The 15,424-nt window shown below is 54.2% G+C and overlaps 1 protein-coding gene across 1 annotated transcript in view; it reads right to left on the bottom strand.

Annotated features, from left to right (window-relative positions):
• CNN2 (calponin 2) overlaps positions 1-14,841 on the bottom strand; it is a 37,290-nt gene extending 22,449 nt beyond the window's left edge. Inside the window, exon 1 of the mRNA XM_085638757.1 lies at positions 14,383-14,841. Coding sequence (XP_085494883.1) covers positions 14,383-14,442 — 60 coding nt within the window. The 5' untranslated portion in view covers positions 14,443-14,841. The remainder of the gene's footprint in view (positions 1-14,382) is intronic.
• Between the last annotated feature and the right edge of the window lie 583 nt (positions 14,842-15,424).

Here is a 15,424-nt window from a genome sequence, read left to right as displayed (position 1 = left end):
GGTTTTAGGTTCTACTGATCAGTTCCTAGTGGATACAGGAGCGACACGTAGTGCATTGTCTAGGTACTTGGTTCCGGGGGCTCCCCCATCCGGCTCAATAGTTACATCGGTAGGGTTTGACGGTACACTCTCCCGAAGCCCTCTTTCACAGCCCCTTGCATTTAAAGTTGATTGTTTTTCTGCGCCCTGTCCGTTTCTGCTTGCTCCGTATACACCGGATAACATTATGGGCCTTGATATGTTAAAGTACTTTAGGGCTACAATCCGCTGCTCCCCTGAGGGTGTGAGGGTGATCTTAAATGACAACTATCCCAGGTCTGGGCGGATGTGTACGATATCAGAGGATGCATTGTTGGCTACCCTCCCCCGAGCTTTATGGGCGACTTCGGACACAGATGTGGGACAAATGGTGATTCCTCCGGTCCACATTAGTGTCCAGGAGGGGGCGGTGCTACCACGCCTCCCGCAGTATCGTATTTCCCAGGAGGGCGAGGAAGCTCTCATACAGATTGTGCAAGACTTGATCGCAGTAGGAGTAGTGGAAGAAGTTCCCTATAATATCTGTAACAGTCCGATTCTCCCTATTCTCAAAAAGGATACAGATGCAAGGGTCTATCGGTTCATAATTGATTTGAGGGAGGTAAATAAGATCGTGATACCTCAGTACCCGGTGGTCTCCGATATCACGACGTTGCTTACCTTGGTCCCGCCTACGGCGACCATGTTCTCAGTGATTGATTTGAAAAATGCCTTCTTTTCTATTCCCATTCACCCTGATAGCCGATTTCTTTTTGGGTTCACATTAAACAATAGATCTTATCGTTTTTGTAGAATTCCCCAGGGCTACACAGAAAGCCCTAGTATTTATAGTCAGGCTTTGAAACGACAGTTGGACTCCTTTGCCTTACTCGAGGGGGTCGCCCTCATTCAATATGTCGATGACATCCTGTTGGCGGCTGACACCCTGGAGTTGTGCGAGAAAAGCACGCTAGCCTTACTTTCCTTTTTAGCATCCCACAATCACAAGGTCTCTAGGAAGAAATTGCAATTCTGTAGACCAAAGGTGACTTATTTAGGTCACCTTTTGTCTAAGGAGGGGCGTGCACTCACACCAGATCGTATCCAAGTAATTTTGGACACACCGAGACAATCCACGCAGAAGGATGTGCGTGCATTTTTGGGTCTTGTTTCTTTTTGTAGACAGTGGATATTGGGGTTTTCACACATAGCTAAGCCATTACTAGCTCTCTTGACAAAAGACACGCCCATCCCGATCCCCTGGTCAGATGAGTGTGACGCTGCTTTTCAGCAATTGAGACAGGCCCTTTGTTCAGCACCAGTGTTAGGGACCCCTGATTATACAAAACCCTTTTCGTTGTATGTGCATGAGAAAGATGGATGTGCATTATCAGTCTTAGTGCAGATGCACGGCGATAAGCAACGCCCTTGTGCATATTTTTCGGCTGTACTTGATCCTGTCGCCCGAGCATTGCCAGGGTGTTTTCGTTCGGTTGCGGCGACAGCTGTGTCAATACGGCAGAGTGAAGGAATTGTGTTGTCCCATAAGCTGTTGGTGTTAGTCCCCCACGCTGTTGATGCCCTGCTTAATCAAACAAAGACGCAGCATTTGACCAGTGCCCGTTTAACGGGATATGAGTTGACGCTTTTGGCTCCTCATATTACGTTAAAAAGGTGCGTGACATTAAACCCGGCCACATTGTTGCCATACCCCGAGACCCAGCCTGAGGCGCAGAAAGCGCATGATTGTATTCTTGTGACTGAGGAACAAACAAAGGGTCGTATTGATCTCCAGGATACGCCCTTTTCAGAGGTAGATGGAGAGTTGTGGGTAGACGGATCATGCCTGAAGCTACCAGATGGTACGACTTCAGCAGCGTATGCAATTACCACGTTACAGACGATAGTGGAGACAGCACGCATACCGCAGAAATCAGCTCAAGCAGCGGAACTGATAGCCTTAACACGAGCATGTGAGCTCAGTACAGGATTGTGTGTGAATGTTTACACAGATAGCCGCTATGCCTTCGGAGTAGCGCACGATTTCGGCCTACTCTGGAAGGAGAGAGGGTTCTTAACGTCACATGGGGTACAGATAATGCATGGGGAGTTAGTCCACAATCTCTTAACCGCATTGACATACCCGAAGAAAATTGCCATTGTTAAGTGTAGTGCCCATAGGAAAGTAGTTGATAAAGTTGGAGAAGGGAATGCGTTAGCAGACCGGGTAGCACGGGAGACTGCGATGCAGCCCGGCGCTACTGCCATGTATGTAGTAAAGTCACAGGTGGAAAGATGGCGTGATGCGAAGGAGGAAGTGCGAGAAATGCAAAGGACCGCTTCTGATAAAGAGCGGGAGCAATGGGCTAGCGAGGGAGAGTTGGATGATGAGGGCTGTTGGAGAAATAAGCAGATGGATAGATGGAAGTTACCCACGGCTTTCGTACAACCTATGGTTCAAATGGCACATGGGCTAGCACATGTTGGAGCTTCCGCAATTGTGAAATTGCTTACCCAAGTCTGGGAGCATCCAGAGATTGCTAGCACAGCAAAGAGGGTGGTGCAGACCTGTATGATCTGTCTTAAGTATAACCCAGGGAAAGGCACTCGAACTCCAGCAGGAGGATTTGCGACGCCCACTGCACCCTTTGAGGTTCTGCAGATGGACTATATCCAGCTTGAGCGCTGTAACAATTTGAAGTATGTTCTAGTAGTGGTCTGCGCCTTCAGTAAATGGGTTGAGGCGTACCCTACGAAAGACAATACTGCAATGACTACAGCGAAGCTATTGCTGAAAGAGTTTTTCCCTCGATACGGCGTTTGTAGACTTCTGTGGAGTGATAATGGCCCTCACTTTGTAGCGGATGTTATAAAATATGTCTTGAAGGGCCTAGGCATCACCCAGAAGTTCCACGCCGTATTCCACCCCCAGTCTGCAGGACTAGTCGAGAAGTATAATGGTACACTGAAGCTTAAGATCGCCAAAATCCAAGCTTCAACATCTTTGACTTGGCCAGACGCCCTGCCACTGGCGTTATTGTCAATTAGGTCGGTGCCACACTCTCGAACTGGCCTTACGCCATATGAAATCGTATTTGGACGCCCAATGAATATTTGGGGTCCACCAAGGCCTAAGGCGGTGTATGATGTACCTTGTGTAATGATGAGCGATTATCTGGCACAGTTAACGGATAATTTGGTCTCTATTCATCAACAGGTCCGAGAGGCGCTCCCTGATCGGTCTACCGGCGAAGGACATGGTCTCCGGCCTGGGGATCATGTCATGGTGAAGGTCTTCGACAGAACGAACAGTTTGGAGCCGAGATGGGTCGGACCTGAGCAAGTCCTCCTTGCAACGAGGACGGCAGTGCGAGTCTCGAACAGGAAGAATTGGATCCATTCCTTACACTGTCGAAAGGTACCGCCCGGATTGGTGGAGTCTGCCGTGCTGACCGATCAACGAGAAATCCTAGCAGCAGAGACAGGCCGTGCTGCGGAGCCAAACGACACTGAGGAGCTCTTTCCGGACCACGCGACTTCTGGAGGAAGGCGATATCATCTGCGACCAAGGAAGTGAGGTTTCCAGTACCGGGACATACTGTCAGAACGGCCCTTGGGTTAGTGAAACGGAGAGCCGATGAGGCAAGGGGGGGGGGGATCAGCCCTGCATTAGTGTAGTGACACCCGTCTTGGCCCGCTGGTGAAGAAATCAACCGCTGCCCAAGGGGAAGAGTTCTGACAGACCTTTTTAGTTTCAGGAAGATATCAGGGTATTGTTTCCTTTGACATGGAGAAGAAGAAAATTCTTTGTGCGTTGGGGTTCATGCTAACCGTAGCTATCGTTGGTATAACCACATGGTTTGTGGAGGAGGCAACTCCTGCTCGAAAGACGCTTGTGTTGACGACTCCAGTGCCTGCGGAGCACTACTTTTATACATTGCCATATCAAGAGTTGAAGCATCGACAATCCTATTTGAATAACACTTTCATTCAGATGCTGCATCACACCCACGTTGCTACGAACACTACGAACTGTTGGATATGTGGGATGATGCCAGCCCATCAGAAGAAAGGAGGTACGCCATTCATACCACTTCCTTTCTCTCATAATGGCTCTTGTAGAGCATGGTACACTTTGCTGTTTGCCACTCGGAAACCGACAGTGGGACGATTGCTTTTCAGACTCAATAAAGAATGTCATCAGGACAAAAATGGATATCCACAAGCAAATGGGACAATTTGGGAATGGGAAGAGTACCGACCAGACAATGAATCCATTCCCTATATCTTCACGAACACCAGAGACACTGGGGGGAAGGACAAATTTGTGATCCAAGTGGCCCAAGCCCAAGCGGACCTGTGTGTCCAGAGTGTGGGTTTTATCCCTGTTGGTGTCAGTGATTGCATAACCGTATTGAACATTGACGGGTTGAACAACAGTACCTTCCTAGCGTCCCATAATACCTATTTTGTATGTGGAAATAAAGGTTATTACCGTTTGCCGGCTGGGTGGTCTGGGGTATGCTATGTATCATTCCTATTACCTCCTGTATTCTTAGCACCTGCGTCATATCATAAGGATTTGAAACTGTTGAATAATGTGACTGTAAATAGATATAAACGTACTCTATCAATTGATGATGTGGATCAAACCGATACCAGCTTGCAACAGTATATTGATTTTAACCTAGGACTGTTTTTCTTTGTTGGAGCTGCTTTGAATAGTAGGAAGATCCGAAGATTGACAAGAGTGGTAGAAGCTGTGACAAATCAGACTGCTGCCGCTCTTGGGAATCTTACGGAAGAATTACAAATAACTAGGATTGTTGCATTACAGAATCGTATGGTATTGGATGTAATGCTAGCTGATCGAGGTGGAGCCTGTAAAATTATTGGAAGTAGCTGCTGTGTGTTCATCCCTGATCATACGCCATCCGTTTATAACGCCATTAACAAGCTGCATAAAATAGCAGCTGAAATCCACACAGAAAACGGCACTTGGTCCTTTTCTGGATGGTTTTGGGCGTTGGTTACTGCCTGGGGATGGAAGGTCTTAACTGGTCTCTGCATTCTTATAGCAGTTCTGTTCCTTTTCTGTATGTGTATTCAATGTGGACCATTGTGCTGTTCCGTATGCATTTCATTCTGCATTCCAGATAAGAAAGCTATTGCCGATGTTGCTCGCCAGAAGGGTCTAGCTAAAGAGGTTAAGGGAATGATGATAATTGATATATATGATGATTATTCCTGGAAGCCGGATGTCTTCAGTAAATGCTGAAAGGGTCGTCTGTTGTAAATTAAAGCAGAATGTGATTAAGCATTTACTGAAAACATTAATGCTTCCCCTTTAGATCGTGTTTTCCTCGTTATGTTGACAGAAGTCCGGACTCCATTTTGTATTGACATGCTGCCACGTGTTCGTCACGAGGAGAGTCCGACCTCTGTGTTAGTTGCTCCTGTAATCTGCCTAGTAACAGTTTATAAATAGCTCTCTTGTCCATCTGGCGCATGCCCAGACTTGACCACATCTGTTATAATTAGCTTTGCTTGACCATGTGTTTTCGCGGGCTCAAAAAGTATGTTAGCTCCGCCCATGTATTGATTCAGTATCGAGAATGACCATAAACGGTAATGTTCTTCGACCTCATGTTGTATCCACCCACTATGAGCCCCTCTGTTGTGTATAAAAGGGGACTGTGTACGCAAGTTCTGTGTGCTACTCCATGCAATACTGAAGAGTGTTGTGTGGATTGTAGGACCACCCTTAAGGGTTAATAAACGTTGTCTTTGTACTTTGCAGTTTCCGTGCCAACTTCCTTATAGATTCCGTTACAGGAGAGCGAACCCTTGTGCTTTGCGGGCCTAGCTGGGGCCTGTGTTCATCAGACCACCTGCACCCCCAGCCGCAGGGACCACCTGCACCCCCAGCCGCAGGGGCCACCTGCACCCCCAGCCGCAGGGGCCACCTGCACCCCCAGCCGCAGGGGCCACCTGCACCCCTAGCTGCAGGGGCCACCTGCACTCCTAGCCGCAGCGGCCACCCGAAATTCAACCCGCAAGGGCCACCTGCACCCCTAGCCGCAGGGGTCAACGTAGCCCAAGCTGCAGGGGTCGCCCAAAGCCCAAGCCGAAGGGGCCACTCGCAGCCCAAGCCACAGGGGCCACCCACGCCCAAAGTCGCAGGGGCCACCCGCGACCAAAGCCGCAGGGGCCACCCGCGACCAAAGCCGCAGGGGCCACCCGCGACCAAAGCCGCAGGGGCCATCTACTCCCCAAGCTGCAGGGCCCACCAGCGGCCAATGCCACAGGGGCCACCAGCAGCCCAAGCCCCAGGGGCCACCCGTGCCACCCATACTCCTAGATGCAGAGGCCAACCACACCCCAAGCCGCAGGGGCCACCCGCAAGCCAAGCTGCAAGGGCCACCCACGCCCCAAGCCGCAGAAGCCAGCTGCCCTCCTAGCCACAGGGGCCACTCGCACTCTTGGATGCTCCGCATGGCACAGGGGTGACCTGTAAGCCAAGCCACAGGCCGCAGGGGCTGACCAAACCCCTAGCCGCAGGAGATGCACACACTCCAAGCTGCAGGGGCCACCCACACACCAAGCCGCAGGAATCACTCGCAAGCCAAGCCGCAGGGGCCACCAGCGCCCCAAGCCGCAGGAGCCACCCGCCCTCCTAGCCGCAGGGGCCACCCGCACCTCCCCTAGCCGCAGGGGCCACCCGCTCCTCCCCTAGCCGCAGGGGCCCACCGGCACCCCTAGCCGCAGGGGCCCACCGGCACCCCAGCACGCAGGGGCCACCCAGCACCCCAGCACGCAGGGGCCACCCGAATCCCTAGCCACAGGGCCCACCTGCGCCCCAAGCCGCAGGGCCCACCTGCGCCCCAAGCCGCAGGGGCCACCTGCGCCCCTAGCAGCAGGAGCCACCTGCGCCCCTAGAAGCAGGGACCACCTGCGCCCCTAGCAGCAGGGACCACCTGCGCCCCTAACAGCAGGGGCCACCTGCGCCCCTAGCAGCAGGGGCCACCTGCGCCCCTAGCAGCAGGGGCCACCTGCGCCCCTAGCAGCAGGGGCCACCTGCGCCCCTAGCAGCAGGGGCCACCTGCGCCCCTAGCAGCAGGGGCCACCTGCGCCCCTAGCAGCAGGGGCCACCTGCACCCCTAGCAGCAGGGGCCACCTGCACCCCTAGCAGCAGGGGCCACCTGCACCCCTAGCCACTGCAGCCACCCGCACTCCTAGCCGCAGGGGCCACCCGAAATTCAACCCGCAAGGGCCACCTGCACCCCTAGCCGCAGGGGTCAACGTAGCCCAAGCTGCAGGGGTCGCCCAAAGCCCAAGCCGAAGGGGCCACTCGCAGCCCAAGCCACAGGGGCCACCCGCTCCCCAATCCGCAGGGGCCACCCACGCCCAAAGTCGCAGGGGCCACCCGCGACCAAAGCCGCAGGGGCCACCCGCGACCAAAGCCGCAGGGGCCACCTACTCCCCAAGCTGCAGGGCCCACCAGCGGCCAATGCCACAGGGGCCACCAGCAGCCCAAGCCCCAGGGGCCACCCGTGCCACCCATACTCCTAGATGCAGAGGCCACCCGCACCCCAAGCCGCAGGGGCCACCCGCAAGCCAAGCTGCAAGGGCCACCCACGCCCCAAGCCGCAGAAGCCAGCTGCCCTCCTAGCCACAGGGGCCACTCGCACTCTTGGATGCTCCGCATGGCACAGGGGTGACCTGTAAGCCAAGCCACAGGCCGCAGGGGCTGACCAAACCCCTAGCCGCAGGAGATGCTCACACTCCAAGCTGCAGGGGCCACCCACACACCAAGCCGCAGGAATCACTCGCAAGCCAAGCCGCAGGGGCCACCAGCGCCCCAAGCCGCAGGAGCCACCCGCCCTCCTAGCCGCAGGGGCCACCCGCACCTCCCCTAGCCGCAGGGGCCACTCGCTCCTCCCCTAGCCGCAGGGGCCCACCGGCACCCCTAGCCGCAGGGGCCACCGGCACCCCAGCACGCAGGGGCCACCCAGCACCCCAGCACGCAGGGGCCACCCAGCACCCCAGCACGCAGGGGCCACCCGAATCCCTAGCCACAGGGCCCACCTGCGCCCCAAGCCGCAGGGCCCACCTGCGCCCCAAGCCGCAGGGGCCACCTGCGCCCCTAGCAGCAGGAGCCACCTGCGCCCCTAGAAGCAGGGACCACCTGCGCCCCTAGCAGCAGGGACCACCTGCGCCCCTAGCAGCAGGGGCCACCTGCGCCCCTAGCAGCAGGGGCCACCTGCGCCCCTAGCAGCAGGGGCCACCTGCACCCCTAGCAGCAGGGGCCACCTGCACCCCTAGCAGCAGGGGCCACCTGCACCCCTAGCAGCAGGGGCCACCTGCACCCCTAGCCACTGCAGCCACCCGCACTCCTAGCCGCAGGGGCCACCCGAAATTCAACCCGCAAGGGCCACCTGCACCCCTAGCCGCAGGGGTCAACGTAGCCCAAGCTGCAGGGGTCGCCCAAAGCCCAAGCCGAAGGGGCCACTCGCAGCCCAAGCCACAGGGGCCACCCGCTCCCCAATCCGCAGGGGCCACCCACGCCCAAAGTCGCAGGGGCCACCCGCGACCAAAGCCGCAGGGGCCACCCGCGACCCAAGCCGCAGGGGCCACCCGCGACCAAAGCCGCAGGGGCCACCCGCGACCAAAGCCGCAGGGGCCACCTACTCCCCAAGCTGCAGGGCCCACCAGCGGCCAATGCCACAGGGGCCACCAGCAGCCCAAGCCCCAGGGGCCACCCGTGCCACCCATACTCCTAGATGCAGAGGCCACCCGCACCCCAAGCCGCAGGGGCCACCCGCAAGCCAAGCTGCAAGGGCCACCCACGCCCCAAGCCGCAGAAGCCAGCTGCCCTCCTAGCCACAGGGGCCACTCGCACTCCTAGATGCTCCGCATGGCACAGGGGTGACCTGTAAGCCAAGCCACAGGCCGCAGGGGCTGACCAAACCCCTAGCCGCAGGAGATGCTCACACTCCAAGCTGCAGGGGCCACCCACACACCAAGCCGCAGGAATCACTCGCAAGCCAAGCCGCAGGGGCCACCAGCGCCCCAAGCCGCAGGAGCCACCCGCCCTCCTAGCCGCAGGGGCCACCCGCCCTCCTAGCCGCAGGGGCCACCCGCCCTCCTAGCTGCTCCGCAAGGCACAGAGGGAACCTGCAAGCCAAGCCGCAGGGGCCACCCATGACCCAAGCCGCAGGGGCCACCCGCTCCCCAATCCGCAGGGGCCACCCGCGCCCAAAGTCGCAGGGGCCACCCGCGCCCAAAGCCACAGGGGCCACCCGCGCTCAAAGCCGCAGGGGCCACCTGCAAGCCAAGCCGCAGGGGCCACCCATGCCCCAAGCCGTAGGAGCCACCTGCCCTCCTAGCTGCAGGGGCCACCCGCACTCCGCAAGGTACAGGGGTGACCTGCAAGCCAAGCCGCAGGGGCCACCCGCGACCAAAGCCGCAGGGGCCACCCGCGACCAAAGCCGCAGGGACCACCTGCTCCCCAAGCTGCAGGGGCCACCAGCGCCCCTAACCGCCACTCCTAGCTGCTCTGCATGGCACAGGGGTGACCTGTAAGCCAAGCCACAGGGGCTGACCAAACCCCTAGCCGCAGGGTATGCCCGCACCCCAAGCCGCAGGGGGTACCTGCACCCCAAGCCACAGGGGGTACCTGCACCCCAAGCCGCAGAGGCCACCCGAACTTCAACCTGCAAGGCCCACCTGCACCCCCAAGTCGCAAGGGCCACCTGCACCCCTAGCCGCAGAGGGATGCAAGGAAGAGCTTTGGATGGGTGATGGCGGTATCACTGTGCATTGCATTCACCTTACCTGGCCCCTTATGCTTTTCTTTGGGGAGCTCAATGGCCTTCACTGGACACACTTGTCTTGCTACGCAGCGCAAGGCCCTTCCCAAAGGTTGACTGGCCAACTTTCTGTTGCTCGTTGATAAATATGGCCGTAAACTGTTAATAATGAGGCGGGCCCTTTATCGGAGAGTGCGCACATGTGTAAAAATGGATAAAGTGAAGCTGCCGACAAGGGATTTTGTTTGTAATAAAGTAATTACTTGGTTCTATTTCTTAGTGAATCATTTCAAGGGTGTATTTAAACAAATTATACACCAACAGTAAATTTATCAACAAGAGCAATCTTCAGATAAAGTGTCTTTTGATGAAATGTGGATCTGATTTAACCCGCTTTTCATGATTTATTGCTCAAACCAATGGTTCTTTTGTACTCCTTTTTATTCTGATTTATATATAAAAAGATTTGTGTTTTATTCACAAAAAAAGAATTCCCGTGTGTGTACTCTTTATCTGAAGATTGCTCGTTGATAAATTTACTGTTGGTTTTACTAGGTGTCATGAAGCCTTTAGAATCCTCAAGAGTGAAATGGCTGCCCATATTGTGTTTGCTGTGGCCAAATTTCTGGGGGCTTTCTGGCACACAAGGAGACGGTACCTGAAAACGCTCACCTGATTCAATTTGTACTGGTTTAAACTGTATATGACTGTTGTAACGAGCGGCCATATAGATGTCCTGGTCTTTTAAATGTTTTAAATATTTTAAACCCCTTTTTAACTAATTTTATGTATGTTTTTAAATATTTTTATAATAATATAATTCTATGCATCTTTTATGGAGATATTCTCCGAAATAAAGTTTATTTGACTGACTGACTGTTGGTGTATAATTTGTTTAAATACACCCTTGAAATGATTCACTAAGAAATAGAACCAAGTAATTACTTTATTACAAACAAAATCCCTTCTCGGCAGCTTCACTTTATCAATTTATCCGCCTAAGCCCTCAAGGGTATATTGGGCTTGCCCTCCATTTGGTGCCATGTGTAAAAATGACAACATTATTAATAATACTAACATAAAATGTGCTGCATAATGCTGCTAAATTTGCCTTTTCTAATTTAGTCAACCTTGCTGCGTAATTTGGTGCTCCCCTGCGACATTATTGCAATGGCCCTGTGTTACACGTTCATCACGAAGACATCAGAGGCGAGTAACAAAACGTCTTTGTGCCAGTGGAGAATGTCCCTCGTTGCCTATGTTGTGTTCCTTCAGCCATGCAGGAGTTGTATTCTCGGGTAATGGTTTGGGTGGAGGAGACGGTCGCAGAGACTGAACTACAATTCGTGCTGAACCGGAAGTATAAAAGCCGCTCGGGCCCTGCACGCTGCGGGCTCTTCTCGCCGGATCTCTGAAGCTGCGCTGCTGTGCGCTCGTGTCGGAGTCTTCTTGTGGGCGAGGGTGCCGTGCGCTAATCAAAGTTTGTGTTGTTGAAACGGTGGCCGAGTGAAGGTCACTCTAATCACCGCAAGGCGTTGTCTATTTAAACAAAGTGGAGAGTTCTTTCGGTTTTGAGAAGGCGCTCCCCAAAAACATTTTTGCGGTGAAGTATTTTCTGGTGTTATTCCTAAAGCAATTCACAGTTCGGGGAGTCTTCCTTACCGTGCCCGGATAACTTGTTCGTATCTGAACTCTTTGGTATTATAACAAATTCATATGTTATGTTTTACAGATCTCCGTCCCTTCCTTCCCCCACTTGATCGCCGTAGTAATCTGTGCCGGAAAAGCAATCGGACCTAAGGCTCTCAAGAGGCGGCCACTGAGCAGCGGCCGACCCCGAGGGACTCGATTATTGAGACTCAACGCCTGGTTAGAGACGGGACGTCCTGTGAACAGAATTGTGTCAGGGGCGTAACCCCCCCCCCCCCCCTGCAGCTCCAGTGCCAGAGGGGAGCCCCCCCCAACCCTTCAGGGGCCCCAAATCCGGGGCTTTCAGCACAAGGCAAATGAATGCACACCCAGTACACAGACATGAAATAAACATGACACTGCACACAGAACCTCCATACTCCGTGCACACGCATGCACAGTACACACACACGGAATAAACACAGAACATTACACTCAAGAAATACACAGTACACACACACACTCTGAATAGACATGAGCACACTACACACAGAACATCTACACTCAGAGCACACACACACACTGCACACACCAAGAATAAACAGAATACTACACATAAAACATCCATACTCAGTGCACACAAACACAGTGCACAGAGCCTGGATACCCATTCAGGAGATTAGTGTGCTATACAAATCAACATAACACAACACAAAACACCCACACTCAGAGCACACATACAGATAGAACAAACATGACAGTGCACACTGAACATCCAGTCAGCACGCGTGCAATATATATGTACTGAGCACCCCTGCGGATCCTGCTTTGCAAAGGCCCTGCCCAGCGGAAGCCCAGGGGCATGTGATGAGCTCGGGAGGGTCTTCAAGGGAGTAGCCAAAAAATAAAAATAGCCCCCACTTTGACCCAAATCTCTGATGGCACCAAGGAAGATAACCACATGAGCCCCACCATCCGCAGAAGAGCTCCTCGCCCCTCCCATCAAAGCATGTCTCCATTCATCCTTTCACGCTTCCATCCACCCTCTGCTAGCCACCATTTCACCTTTACATTCTGTCATCCATTCATTCACCCATCATGCAATCCTTCCCCAGATCATCAATCAATCAGGGATCTGTAGAGCGCAGCAAATCCCCCATGAGGGTCTCCAGGTGCTGATCCATCATCTATGAATGCATCCATACAAACACTCACTCATTCATCCATCCTTTGACTTCCTTGTCTATCATTAAAGACTTTCATCCATCCATCTGTCCATCCATCCACTCTGAGATTTTCCTATACTCTGTCCCATCCAATCATTCCACCTGCCTCCACTCGCCCTTCCATCCCTCCTATTTCAGGCGCTTCCTTCTTCCACCCTGCTTCTGTCTTTCCCTCTCCCGTCAGCCCATCGTACTTTCTTTCTTCCCGTTACATGTAATCATGAACTTTTGTCCACTAAGTTACAGACAGAAGGGGGCCAGCGATGACACGTACCCAACTGGCAAAGACTCGAGAGCGCACCTCTGAAATCGCACGATTAAGAGTGAAGTAAAAATGGCCGACGCTCTCGCCGTAATTCAAGTGGGCCATGAAGTTACATTGAAACAATCACTGGCAAAGCCAATAGGATTCGCCTATGCAAGAGATATGGTCTTTGCGAATGGGTATTTAGCCATGTTGTCTCCAATGCACTACCCTATATATTCACCCTATACCTCCCTCAATACCTCCACTCTGACTCATCCCAAACTTAATTCTACTACTGTGATCTCCAAAATACCCCTTTCTAGACTCTTCCCTCCTTGGATCACTCCAAACCTCCTCTTACTATGTTCTCCCAATAAACACTTTATAGACTCTTCCCTCTTCTATCCCTCCGTTATCCTTTTCAATCCAACTAACAGACTCACATGTCCACTGCTCAAATTAACTCAAATTTCACCACACTAATTCACCACTAATCCTTTTTGGGTTGCAGAGTAGCGCGATACTCGCCAAAAAGCGCTTCAAGGCCTCGTTTGGGGTAGTAAGCGCTAAATAAATGCAATACAAAAATGAAACGATGCCACTGGGGGGGGGGGGGGGGGGGGGGGTCTTGCACCTCCTTTCTGCCCCAGCTCACTGCTGGCCCCACCCGCCCAGAGGAGACCCCCGCCCCAGTCTCACCCTGGCCTGATGGAGTACCAGAGGCAGCCCAGGCCCGGATGTATGTGGGTGTTTCCTACTTCAGGACGTCATTCGCCCCTTCAGTATTAACTCATTCATCCTGTACTTTACCCATTCAGCACATCACCCACCACTCTGGCACGTTACCCATTCAGCACTCACTCCTTCTTTCAGCACTCACTCCTCCCCTTCAGTACTTCACTCCTCCCTTCAGTACTTCACTCCTCCCTTCAGTACTTCACTCCTCCCTTCAGTACTTCACTCCTCCCTTCAGTACTTCACTCCTCCCTTCAGTACTTCACTCCTCCCCTTCAGTACTTCACTCCTCCCCTTCAGTACTTCACTCCTCCCTTCAGTACTTCACTCATTCATCCAGTGCTTTTCCCATTCAGTACGACGCTTACTCATTCAATCCAGCGACTTTAGTCACTCAGTCGAGTTACTCAGTTCACTTAGTAAGTTACTCAAACACTAAATCACTCACTCATTGAACATGGTACTTGGGGTTTCACTAAGAAAATCACGTAAGTAGTCTCTCAGTCACTGTGTAACTCACCCACTGGCGCACTCAACAAGCCGCCCTACAGCCAGAGCCTCCCACCGCACAGGCCAGTCAGTCACTCGCCCTCCGGCGGTAAGTCACTCGTGCGCCGTTCAGCAAGGCCCGCCCAGTCCCTCACCTCTAGCCCAGCAGTCGGACCCTCAGTACCTTGGGCCTCGCCCCCTCACCCCCCGTACTTCGCCCTCTTACCCTGTTCTTGACCTCCGCGGACAGCCCGTAGGAGGGGCCTTTGTTGAACTGAGTGCTCATGCTCCGGTCTTGTTGAGGGCCCGGTGGCTGCTGAGGGCCCGGTGGCTGCTGAGGGTCCGGTGGCTGCTGAGGGTCCGGAGGGAGTGCGACTGAGTCAAGGAGGGATCTGGAGGGTGGCGCTGGTACTTCTGACCTCAGGGTTTGCAGCGAGCGAGTGAGTGCAGTCCTTCTGTCTGTCTGGGGTCCCGGCTGCCCTCAGCCTCCCTCACTGTGCAGTCAGTCCTTCGGTCTGAGGTCCCGGCTGCCCTCAGCCTCCCTCACTGCCCTCTCCGACTGAGTCCCTGTCTGTGATTTCCCAGGCTGTCCCAGATGCTCACTCCCGGCCTCGCCCACACACCCTGCCCTCAGCCCCTCCCTCCTCCTGGGAGGGGCCTCACGGGCCCCGCCCTCACAGCCCTGACTGGGTTGGACATAAAATACCCATAAAAGGAGCGAAAGCTCCAAATTCCTGCAGAACCGGCATTTCCTGAAATTCCCAAATACTGGTCCCGACCTCAGACCAGACAGCGGCGAGATCCGTGAACAGGAGCAGACAGGGGCGGGGTGTGCTCGCCTCAGGAGCGGGGAGAGAGGCCCTGCCTCAGACAGACAGGGAGAGTGACATCACACAGAGAGAGGAGCGGGAGAGAGGCCCTGCCTCAGAGACAGGGAGAGTGACATCACACAGAGAGAAGAGCGGGAGAGAGGCCTTGCCTCACACAGACAGGGAGAGTGACAGACAGGGAGAGTGACATACAGGGAGAGGGTCAGACAGGGAGAGGGACATCACAGAGAGAGAGAGAGAGGAGCGGGGAGAGAGGCCTTGCCTCAGACAGACAGGGAGAGGGACTGACAGGGAGAGGGACAGACAGGGAGAGGGACAGACAGGGAGAGAGGAGCGGGGAGAGAGTCCCTGCCTCAGAGACAGGGAGAGTGACATCACACAGAGAGAGGAGCGGGGAGAAAGGCCTTGCCTCAGAGACAGGGAGAGTGACAGACAGGG

Source organism: Triturus cristatus, chromosome 12 (genome assembly GCF_964204655.1).
Source record: "Triturus cristatus chromosome 12, aTriCri1.1, whole genome shotgun sequence".
In the NCBI taxonomy this organism is placed as follows: domain Eukaryota; kingdom Metazoa; phylum Chordata; class Amphibia; order Caudata; family Salamandridae; genus Triturus; species Triturus cristatus.
This window is presented reverse-complemented; position numbering and strand designations above follow the sequence as displayed.